This window comes from Ursus americanus, chromosome 4 (assembly GCF_024610735.1).
Source record: "Ursus americanus isolate L20-20 chromosome 4, mUrsAme1.1.p, whole genome shotgun sequence".
NCBI classification, from domain to species: Eukaryota; Metazoa; Chordata; class Mammalia; order Carnivora; family Ursidae; genus Ursus; species Ursus americanus.
The window spans coordinates 47,294,727-47,306,990 of NC_142130.1; the positions used below are offsets into that span (position 1 = coordinate 47,294,727).

Sequence of the window (12,264 nt, forward strand, 5' to 3'; positions counted from 1 at the left end):
AGACGTGGGGAGAGAGAGGAGGGGTGGAGGTAGTTAAAAAGAAGATTTAACCCTTTTTGGTCTGTCTCTAGTGAATAGTGTCTTGGATTAGTGCCTGGTGCCCCACTCCCACCGGTTCCTTCCTACACCTGTCTTCTACAGAGTGAATCCTTGCGGCTCCCTCGCAGGCCTAAGCCTGCTTTGGTGGATTCTTGAGGAAGGATGGATCTGTCAGAGCTTGGAGAGGCTGCAGCCTTCCTCAGAAGAAGCCGGGCTGAGCTGCTTCCACTCCAGGCCGTGCCCTTTGATGGTAAGCCTTGTGGTGGCTGCTGGTTCCCTGGGCTTTCCTGCTTCTGGGTGGCGGCTGAGAGTTTTGACTGGCGGAGTGGAGTCGTCCGTCGTGGAACCTAACTTACTTGCTTGGGATGCACTTGCCTCTATGAACCGTAGACCGAGCAGCTGAGGAGCCAAGTGGCCTGGGTAGGGATGAGTCTGCAAGGAAGAGGAGGATGGCTGGGAGGCAGACCTGGTGCAAGCCCCGCTTGCTTGTTTTCTCTTGGAGGGAGCACGGTGACAGCACAGACACGCCCAGGAGTGGGCCCAGAGAAAGCCTTGCTCAGAAGCCGCTGAGTGTGGGTGAACACTGTAGCACAGAGAGGGGCCTGGGGCTTTGGCAGTAGGTGGGGTTGGTCCACTGGAAGGAAGAAGAAAGGAAAAGCCTTGGGGAGGGCAGGAGAAATAGAACTTGCCCCCGGGGCCTCTTCAGACTTTTCCAATGTTGGAACTTCACCCTCTGGCTGTCTTTCAGGTCAGTGGGGTCGCTCAGCCGACACTCGACAAGAGATAATTAGGAGACTTGCTCCCGCTGATGAATAGTCTCCTGCTAGTTACAGGAAGGACAAAGGTTAATGAGGATTTACCCTCGAGATGCAGGCTGAGTTCTACATTAAAATCTTGAAATAAATGCTACATTTCCTCCTCCTTCTCTACGTGGCTGGGCTGCACGGGCATCGGAATTTCAGTTCCTTGGAGGTGTAAAGTCAGAATCAGTGTATCTAGCATCAACCTACCTACGTATCTTAATCCCCAAATTATTCCACAACGCAACATCAATACTGACTGAGTGTTGTTCCAGTACTCAGAATTAGTCAACATTAGGCCTTAATATGATCAATTACGAGTCAAGCCGGTTATGTAGGACATTATATTTCCATCCTAGTCCAGTCCTGGATCCGTTCCCAGTTTCCAGTCATTGGATTTCATTAGTATGATTGGATTTTAGAGTAGCTAATTATAATCCGTCAAATCAAATACAATAACAGAACTATTCCTGAGGTCGGAAGTGGTCATGCAAAAGCTTATCACAGGTAGTCAGACAATGAAGGACAAGATCATGGTGCTGCCAGCGAGAAAATAAAAATTAGGCCAAAGCATTAGAGGTAATTGGATGATGCATTTAGTAGGATCAGCACTGTAAATAATTACTTAAAATATAGCAATAATTTTTAATTAATTTTTTTTTCCCAAATGGTTTTCCCCATAGAAATGCAATGGCAGCAAAAATAACAGAGTAAGGAAAAGATTCTCATCCCCCTGGGCTGGGGTGGGGTGATGGAGTTTGCTTTTTTGAACTCAGGCCACATGGAAGCAGCGTGAGCAGAATATTTGTCAAGGAGTCTTGGGTTCGAATTCCCTGACCTGGATCATCTCCAGCAGTGTAATCAGAGCAAAGCCCTGCACTTTCCTGAGCCGTGGTGTCTTCATCTGTCAAACAGATGGTGATCCTTGCTCTGCCTACCTTCCTCCATGGAGGCCCCACTGCAACAACAAATGTGAAAAATACACACTGGTCATTACTATGTGGCCTGGGAAGGAAAACTAGAACTGCTGGGGGTCAGGGAGAAAGTGCGCTTGTAGAGATAAACACAAAGCAGCATTCCCAAGCTAAATGTAAATGATTTTTATGTTAGGACACATAAACAATCTATTTCCAGTAACTACCAAACTGAATACAGTATTACTCCAATCTTGATCAATAGTATAGAAAAAAGAATGGAAAGAAATGCTTCAGATAGCAGCTCTCTCTGCGTTGTTCCATTATGGGTGTGTGTGGTTTTTTTTTTTAAGTTTTATTTATTTATTTATTTTTAGTAATCTCTACACCCAATGTGGGGCTTGAACTTACAACCCCGAGATCAGGAGTCACATACATGCTCTTCCGACTGAGCTGCCTGGGTACCCCATGGGTGAATTTTTTTTTTTTTAATTTTCTTTATACATTTCTCTTGGTTTTCATTTTTTCTCCAATTCACATATGTTGCCCTTTCGGTTATTGTTGTCTTTATATTAGAAAAGATATTTAATCATCTAAAAATATGAAATCATGGGACGCCTGGGTGGCTCAATCGCTTAAACGTCTGGCTTTGGCTCTGGTCATGATCCCAGCATCCTGGGATCGAGTCCCACATCCGGCTCCTTGCTCAGGGGGGAGGCTGCTTTTCCCTCTGCCTGCTACTCCCCTGCTTGTGCTCTCTCTCTCTGACAAATAAATAAATAAAATCTAAAAAATAAAATAAAAAATAAAAATATGAAATCATGCAGGCAAACCTCCGGAGGTTACAGATGGGAAAACCAAGGCCCAAAGAGATGAAGCCCTTGCTTTCCACCTTGTCACTAGCAGAGCCAGGACTAAAATCCGGGTAGCCTGTCTCAAACCCATTGCTGCTTGCATTTCCATCTCTGCAATTATTCACGAGTGCAAAACATGTAAAAATTAAAAGAAGAGTTCGTTTCCTTGAGCTTCAGAAACATCCCTGTTAGGGATGGGGCCTCAGATAGGTAAGGGTTTCCAAAAATTCTCCCCTCCTATTTCCAGGGGCCATGAAAGAAGGCGCTAATCATGACGCAGGGGCTGAACATAATCCTTCAGAGAAAAATTGGAGGAAAAAAGCCAAGCATGTAAGAGCGAGGAAGCACGCTCTAATGGAAGAGCACTGATTTAGGACCTGGGTGATCTAATTTCTAGAGTCATTATTCTAACGACTGCCACTAATTAGCTATGTGACTACAGACAACTCTCTTAATCTCTTTTCTCAGGGTTTTTTCCTAAAAAAAAAAAAAGTGAAAATCTGTGCCAGCTAATATCCATGTTTCTTTCAAGTGATAACATTTGATTTAAAATACAGAGCATTTATTTACCTTAAACACACAAAATGTATGCAAAATAGGTACTTTTCAAAAACAAGCCTCTTTTCACAGACATAACACAAAGCGAAATCCGTTTTTGTAAAAAGAGATCAAAATAATAAATATAGTGCAAAACCAGTATTTAAAATGCAAACGACAAGTAGAAGCAAAAGCAAAATCAATCTGACAGGAATTACAAAAATCTTCTTCCCCAGCAGTTTGAGCGGTGGATTGGTTGTAATTAGGGGAACAGGGAAGGGAGCACAGCAAAGACTAGGACGGCAAGAAGGTCGTGTGCCACAAAATTCTTTGCAGACCCAAGCTCAGTGGAAGAAGGGCAAACATTGCCCAAAGTCACTGCATGCTGTCCCCAAGTCCTATTGCCCACCTCTAGTGGGGGCTGCCTGTCCGGCACCAGTAAGGCCTCTTAACTTCTGTGATTCCTGTGCTGGGGTGGTGGTGGTGAAGGAGCTGGCATTACCCCCCCCCCCCCCGCCCCGTGCTATCGTTGCGTAGGCGTTTCGCCAGTTCATCTGTCCCTAGCCGTTGGTTCAGACTGTCCCTTTTCCAGGCAAGTGCTCTCCTCTCACCTCCCCCATATCTACTTGATGGGCTGTGACCTGGAATTTCCATGAGCTTCTGGTAAGACTCGCTTTCCCTTAAAAGTAGGTTTTCTTTTCTTTTCCTTCCTCCCTCCCTCCCTCCCTCCTTTCCTTCCTCCCTCCCTTGAGAGAGAGAGAGAGAGAGAGAGAGAGAGAGAGAGAGAGAAGGGGCGGGGAGGGGCAGAAGTAGAGGGAGAGAGAGAATCTTGAGCAGGCTCCACACCCACTGGGAGTCGGACAGGGGCTCAATCTCAGGACCCTGAGGTCATGATCTGAGCAGAAATCAAGCGCCTGAGGCTTAATCAACTGAGCCACCCAGGTGCCCCTAAAAGTAGGTTTCTTATTCATCTTCCACGGCTATCTGTCTCAGGTGGGAGAGAACCCGAGAAGCACCTAAGTGAGGCCCAGCGAAGCTGTGTCAGGTGTGACAAGATTTTATTTCACCCGTAGCATCTCATTGGCTACTCACGTAGGGAAGGGCTGTTTTGCATAGGGGTGGGGTGTGGAATCGAGGAGGCCGAGAACAGAAAAACGATTTGTGGGGGGGAAATACTGTGGAGCAGTTATGCCGTGTGGCAAAAATAACCCATATTCTTTCTCCTCTCTCCTCCCCGCTCCAATTCTACCGTGTAATTCTCATAGCAGGCTTTTATTCCAAAATTAAAACTAAGGTCTAAAGAAACCCTGAAAGACAGGCATGACCACTAACCGAACTTTCACTTGGTTGTAACCAGACCTTTCTAGGTGAAGTATTCTGGGGGGAGCAGGGGGGGGTGAGGCACCAGGACAACCACCCAGGACCTGGGACGGTGAGTGGGAGGTAAGTGTTGGGGTGGTAAGAGGGGCTTGTAAGGTGTTGGCTTTTCTTGTAGCAAAACGGTCTATGATGTTCCCAGCCTCCGCCGGCTCAAGTGTTTCTCGTTCCGACAGAGTCAGTGTGTCTTCTTTGGGATAAGCTTTTGCGATTTTATCTAACTCTGCAATTTCCTATATTGGTGACTCCAAGTCACCAGGTGGAATTAGCAGAAAGGAAATAATATTCATCCAACAAAATCATGTTTTGTACAAGTACGATGGTTACAATCCTCTTTTGCTCCATAGAGAAGAAGAAATGCTGGATTCGTGATGGCAAACACGCGTATGTTGAGGCCGAGGTTAAAGGGAGAGGAAATGATGGCAAACTAATTGTCAAGACAACAGATGGAAAGGTAAACGAATCTTTATTTCCTCTCTGGGATAACTACATTCTCTTTTTAATCAAATAATTAAATATGTCCTTTCCCTGATAGTTTAATTAAAAACCGGGGGTAAGAAACGCCACTGATAGATACACTTTCGGAAACATCATGGATCTTTCTTGCTCCTCCCCTGCCTATCAAAAATTAAATGAACAGAACAACGCAGGTGTCAGTGGTAAAGATCATTGACTCTAGAACTCACAGTTTCTGCTTCTTTCACCAACATTTCAAGTTTAGTTGTTTTTTAAAGGTGCCGCTTACGGTGAATAGTGACCTAAAGAACTCTGAAGCAAGTTGTGTCCGGAATAAGAAAGAGGGATAATTTGGGGCCCCTGGGTGGCCCGTCAGTTAAGCATCCAGCCCTTGATTTCGGCTCAGGTCCTGATCTCAGAGTTGTGGGATAGAGCCCCAGGCTCTGCACTGAGCACGGAGTCTGCTTGCGATTCTCTCTCCCTCTCTCTGCCCCTCCCCCTGCTCATGCTTTCTCTCTTGCAAATAAATAAATTACATCTTAAAAAAAAAAGAGAGAGAGGGATAATTTGACTAGCACAGTGCCAGAGAAGCCAAGAGATGGGGGATGGTCAGTAATGCCAAGTGTTAGAGAAAGAGATTAAGGTCTTGGAGAAAGCCTCAGCATTTCAGAATTAGGAGGTCCCTTATGACCTTGGAAAGAGGTTTAGGGCAGGTGTTGAGCATAAGCTGGTTTGTAAGGGGTCGTGGAGGGCACGTGATGTAAGGCAGGAATGGCTTGCAGCCCCTTCTCCCTGTCATCCGGGCATCTAGGGCAGCAATCCACCCTCAGGACCCTCCCCTAAATCACTGACCTCAGGTTGCCTGCCAGCCCCGTGGTGCTGAGCCGGGCCTTATTTCTGGCCTGACTCGGATGAACAGTTCCTGGTAGATTTTATAGAGGATTCCCTGCCCATATTCACGTCTCCAGTCTCCTTCCGGTTGCGCCTCGGCTCCACAGCAAACAGAATCATTACCAAGAAGATTTGTCTTTTTCACGCCCTTATCTTGGTATTCGGACAATTTATAATCTAAAGCATTGCTGTTTGAGTTGTAAAGCTCTGGAGGCCACTTATAAATTACCACTTACGGTGTCTTAATATGCCTTTTTGACAATATCTGGACATAAAAAAAATCTCCAACTAGGTAGATTTTACGTGACGGAATTAAGAAGAACTTGGGCCTTATCAGCAGGAATTTGCCTAGGTAGGCAAGAAAAAATTCAGAATGTCCTAAATAAGGAAACAGATGGGCCCTAAAGTTAGCCTCGGGACAATCTCTTATCAATAGAGAGAAAGCGGATGTGAATGTTTCTTTTCCGTCATTGTTTATTGAGCTATAATTTACATACCATGTAGTTCACCTCTTTAAAGTGTGCAATTCAATAGTTTTGGTGTTTAAATGTGTCTGTCTGACCAGGTGGGGGCCCCAAATGTGGGGCGGCGATTGGGCGGAAGCAGGTGGTGTGGGTGGTGACAAGAATTCACCTGAGGCAGAACGAAGAAGTTAGAATTTTATTGAATATAATGCAAGGGAGCGGGGCGCGGGGGAGGGGGGGGGCGGGGGGGGGGCAGGACAGAGGAGAGCTGTCTGCAGAGGCAGGGGTGGGGGCTGTTTTTAGACGGAAGGTGAGGAGGTATGGGGGCATACAAATTCTCCGTTTTGGCAACTGTACTTCGCCGTAAGTAGCCCCCGGGTCAGTGAGGGCCTCGATATTTTGAGGTGGGTCCCCCCATGGACCGGTCCGTATTCAGCCAGGTGGTCGCTGTGGGTCTTTTCTACAGTCCATCGCGCAAGCCTCTTTGCCTAAAAGTTCCTTTACAGTTTTTAGTATATTTAAAGAATTATGCAACTATCCCTGAAATTTAATTTTTAGAATATTTTTATTATCCCAAAAAGAAATCTTGTACCTATTAGCAGTCACTCCCCTCTCTCCCCTCTGATCTATGTTATTTCTCTATAGATTTGCCTAGTCTGGCATTTTGAATAAATGGGATCAGACAACATAGGATCTTTTGTGTCTGGCTTCTTTCACTTAGTATAATGTCCTGGGGTTCATTCATGTTGTAGCAAGTATCAGTACTTTATTCCTTTGTACAGCTGAACAATATTCCATAGTATTGGCTACACCACATTTGTTCACTCACCAGCTGAGAGACATTTGGGTTGTTTCCAGGTTTTGGCTATTGAGGAAGAATGCTCACATAAGCATGCATGTGTAAGTTTTTGTATGGACGTATCAACTTCTTTTGGGTATATACCTAGTAGAATTGCTGGGTCATATGATAACTTCTATGTCTAGCATTTTGAAGAACTGCAAAAATGTCTTCCAAAATGGCTGCATCATTTTATATTCCTGCCAGCAATATGTAAGGGTTATAATTTCTCTATATCCTCACCAACACGTATTATTATCTTTTAGATGATAGCCATTCTAGTGGGTGTGAAGTGATATTTTAATGTGATTTTTATTTCTATTCCCCTATTTCTATTTATTTCTGTTTCCCTAATAATACTGAGCATCTTTTCATGTGCTTATTGACCCTTTGTGTACCAACTGTGTACATTTGAAGAAAAGTCTCATCAAACCCTTTGCCCATTTTTTAATTGCCTTATTGCTTTTTTTGTTGTATTTTAAAATTTCTTTATGTATTCTGGATACAAGTCCCTTGTCAGTTATATGATTTGTAAAGATTTTCCCCCAGTGTTGTTGTTTCACTTTTTTTTTTTTTAAGATTTTATTTATTTGAGAGAGAGAGAGAGAGCATGAGAGAGCAAGCACGGGCCAGGGGGAGGAGCAGAGGGAGAATGAGAGGAAGAAGCAGACTCCCCCTGAGCAGGGAGCTTGATGCGGGGCTCAATTCCAGGACCCTGAGATCATAACTTGAGCTGAACGCAGATGCTTAATTGACCGAGTCATCCAGGTGTCCCATCTTTTCATTTTCTTAATGGAGTCAACCCTATTTTATCAGGTCTCCAAATGAGAGGCTTTCTTGTCTGAGCACATGTTCCAAACTGCTGTCTTTTCGACAAGATTTAAGATGCTTTGTAAATATATTATGGTTATAATCATGATTTTCAAAAGAAATCATAGGAAGAAGAGCATGAAAGCCTTAAGTTAATGGTATAGAAAGAAGAGTCTAAATGAATTTGCTTTGTTCTGTTTGTCCTTCCACCATAATGATGGCCCTAGTCCCCCAGCCCTGCTCTGTATCTCCCTAGCTCCAGGGTTCCTCCTCCTGATGTTAGAAGTAACTACACTTTCAATCACCACATGAACAGTCTCCGTAACATTAACAGAGACAATGAAGCCAGTGGGTGTAGAGTAATACTTATGGAAGAAAGAAGGCAGTGAAAGAAGAGAAAAACACAATTAGAGCTAAGGGGAGGTATTTAAAGACACAAGACAACTAATTAAATTCTACAGAAAAGGAGTCCTTGACTTATGGAAATTAAAGTGACTCAAAAGAAAAGTGATTACTGTTGGAGCAATGATAAAGCAGACTGTGGGTAGGAATTTGATCAAGAATATGGAGAATGTGGGGACACCTAGGTGGTTCAGTTGGTTAAATGTCTGACTCTTGATTTCAGCTCAGGTCATGATCTCAGGATTGTGAGATCAAGCCCTGCCATGGGCTCCATACTAGGTGTGGAGCCTGCTGAGGATTCTCCGTCTCCCTCTGCCCTGAACCCCTCCCCTGCTCCCTCTCTAGCTCTCAAAAAAAAAAAAAAAAAAATGGAGAATGTGAGAGCTTTGGAAGAAGAAGCCATCACCAGCTGGGATTAAATGGAGCCATTTGTTGATACCAATGTTTATTAAACAAGGAAAAGGGCTTGTTTAATAGGAAGGAAACTTTGAGAACAACTCTAAACAACTATTTGGTATCAATGCATTCATATTAATCAAGAGATCAATATTTATTGAGTACCTACCATGTCCATCACATAATAGATGCTTTAGTAACTATAAAAGAAAACACCATCAAAACTCCTTCAGGTGTTTATAATCAAGCTGAGAAATAGTCTGACATTGTTAATTATTGAAACTTACACGAAAGCTTGTGTCAAGACAGTACAGGTTGTTCATGTGGCAAAAAAAATTTTTTTAAATGAGCTAAGGGAGTTGGGGAAGGATTGAGGAAGAGGATAGGTCTTGAACAAAGCCTGGAAGGATTCATCTGCCTCCTTGATCCTTCACTCCAAATTCCTTCTTCTAAACCTTCTACGCATCAGGAGAGGTACAAGTCACGTGCAATGTGATGTGTATGCTCCCAGAGGCAACCAGAGTCAGTGAGGAGCCGCAGGACCAGAGTCTTGCCGGATGAAATTTTAAAAAGTTTTTCTTGAATCAAAATATTCTATCTTCAGGCAAGGTGTGATCATGGGCAGGAGAAACACCTGTCTCTTTCATTAGGCTTGGTTAAACTTCTGGCCCCATCCTCTCATGAGGCATCTTTTTCTTGAATCCTTGAAGATTCTTTCCAGTGCGTGGCAAAATGAAGGAACATAAAATAGGGAAATATATATTCTATTTTTCTCCTCTCTGCAGAGTCTGAGTGTCAAAGAGGATGAAGTCCAGCAAATGAATCCCCCAAAGTTTGAAATGATTGAAGACCTAGCAATGCTGACTCATCTCAATGAAGCATCTGTGCTGCATACCCTGAGGAGGCGCTATGACCACTGGATGACCTATGTACGTATATATGCTTCACCACTGAAATCTCACGCTGGCGCTCATGTTGGCATGTCTCAGCCCACTTTTGGATAAGAGCTTACTTTGAATTTAAGCAGACTCACATGGGGATAACGCTTGAGGAATGCCCACTGGGAAGGGACCTTGCCTTAGCATTTCCCCAATTTTATTTTGTCAACAGCCATAGCCCTTTCCCTAGGTTGTCAAGCTAAAGTAAGGGCGTGAGGCTTGGATCCTGATAGATCGGTGTCCAGATGCTACTTTTGTCACTGACTAGTTGTTAAGTTTCTTAACTTCTGAAGTCACCTTATCTGTAAAGTGAGATGAGAATGCTTGGCTCTCCAAGGTAGCTTGGAGGATGAAATCAGAGAATGTAAAGCACATAGAGCAGTGCCTGCCACCCTGTTTGTGCTCAGAAGAAGGAATGATTGTTTTCATCCTCATTACATTGGCGATGGTTTCTTGGATTCTTTGATTTACTCAGAACCTATTCAACAGCAGCAGCGCTGAATAGATTGGGCCAAAATGGTGGCATTTGGGCTCCATTGCTTTAGAAGCCATGACATGTAGCCAACTTGCTCCTTGGCACTCTGATTTACATGACTATGTTAGTTTCCCTTGGATGCTGTAACAAAATTACCACAAACCAGTTGACTTAACAACAGAAGTTTATTCTATCACAGTTCTAGAAGCCAGAAGTCCAAAATCAAATCAAATCAGCAGGGTCCTACTCCTTCTGGAGTCTCTAGGGGAGAATCCTTACCCTTTCCAGCTTCTAGTGGCTGCTGGCATTCCTTGTGGCTGTATCACTCCAATCTCTGCCTCTGTCTTCACATCCCTTTCCTTCTCTGTGTCCATATCGTCTCCTCTCTGTGCGTCTTATAAAGACACCAGCCACTGGATTTAAGGCCCACCCACATATCATCTTGAGATCCTTAACTTAATTACACCTCCAAAGATTCTGTTTTCCAGATAAGATTGCATTCACAGGTTCCGGGATTAGGACCTGAAGGTGTCTTTTGGGGGGCCACAATTCAACCATTATAGGGACTGAGTGACCCAAATGAGCTATTCCCTCTCAGTGCCTTAAAAATCAGGTTCCTAATCTTGCTGAAACACAAGCCACCTTCTGGCCTCAAATGACCGCTAGCTGCTCCGCCTGCTGTCGGCGTCCTCTCTGTCTTCAAAAGGCGTGTGTGTCAGATGTGTTAGTAGTTAGCGGGTCTCCCCGGGGACAGGTAACCCCAGGTCCCGCTGCTGCTCTCACCTGGTTCGGTCTCTTCCTGTTATAGTCCCTTCTCTGTAAGAATCCGAACGCTCTCCTCTTTTGAGTTCCTTTATGAGTAAATATTTCAGCAAATGTTATCTGGCAGCGAGAGAGCTGACAGCCCTGGAAGTATTTCTAACCTGCTTTCTGAAATCTCCTCTGATTTTTCCTCAGACATATTCAGGTCTCTTCTGTGTGAGCATAAACCCTTACAAGTGGCTCCCAGTGTATCAGAAAGAAGTCGTGGCTGCCTACAAAGGGAAGAGGCGATCAGAAGCTCCCCCTCACATCTTCGCTGTGGCCGATAATGCCTTTCAGGATATGCTGCACAGTAAGTGGCTGCCCTACAAAATGAAAGGTAAAAATACCTGATCTACTTTTTTCTCCATGTCACTGAGAGGCAGGCAGCCATTGTGAGCAGAGCGTGGCCTTTGCAGTTACCTCATCACTGGAAGCCTCCATTTCTTTTGAATAAAATGGGGACCAAATAGAGCCTGGCTCCTAGGGTCCTGGAGATGATTAGCTCACACGTCAAATTAAGTGAGATAATGCATTGAAAGTGCTCAGCCCCGTGGCTGGCTCGGAGTAAGCCCCCTGTAGATGGCAGCTTTCATTACATAAAGCGCCTGTTAGAGTTTCTGGCACAAAGAAGTTTCTCTGTAGCTATTGTAACACCATGCTTCTTAAAAGGCTTCAAATGGCAAAAATGTCAACCATTAGTCAGTGATCATTTGTATTTGGAGCAAGAAAATGGGCCTGAGGTTTATATGTTCTTAGGACTGACATACCTAGGGGCAAAGGAAAAAAAAATCTCTTTTTACTCTGTACTATTTAAATGGTATTTCTTTATCCAACTGAGAGCAAATCCTTTTCCTTGTGTCTGACTTCAAACTGCAACCAAGGAAATTTTGAACACGTTTGCCAATACGTAGAAGCTCTGGCAGAAGAATGTTCTGACATTTTCTTTTCTTTTGTAGATCGGGAGAATCAGTCTGTACTTTTGACGTAAGTGTTTGACTTGCCTCTTCTTTCTGGCTAGCAGTGAGAGTTTCAGTGGAAACAGACACCTACATCACTGGGAATAAAACATAAATTCACTATCTTTGAATTGTTTGCTCTTTAGATACAGAATACATTCTAGGCACGAATAAGATACTCAGGCAATTGTCATAACGCTTTAGTCAGTGATTACTCCGAATACGGTACTAGGTAGGCTGCCTCCACCATCTTAGATCTTTTAGAGCTCATAGTGCACAAGCTGATCTTAGTCATCTTCTTAATGGAGAACCC

General features: G+C 44.0%; 1 protein-coding gene across 1 annotated transcript in view; it reads left to right on the plus strand.

The window, feature by feature from the left end:
- The first annotated feature begins 201 nt into the window (after positions 1-201).
- Positions 202-12,264, plus strand: part of MYH15 (myosin heavy chain 15) — a 145,810-nt gene continuing 133,747 nt past the window's right edge. The window contains exons 1-5 of the mRNA XM_087861640.1: positions 202-289; positions 4,869-4,975; positions 9,564-9,707; positions 11,149-11,305; positions 11,952-11,979. Coding sequence (XP_087717766.1) covers positions 202-289; positions 4,869-4,975; positions 9,564-9,707; positions 11,149-11,305; positions 11,952-11,979 — 524 coding nt within the window. The remainder of the gene's footprint in view (positions 290-4,868; positions 4,976-9,563; positions 9,708-11,148; positions 11,306-11,951; positions 11,980-12,264) is intronic.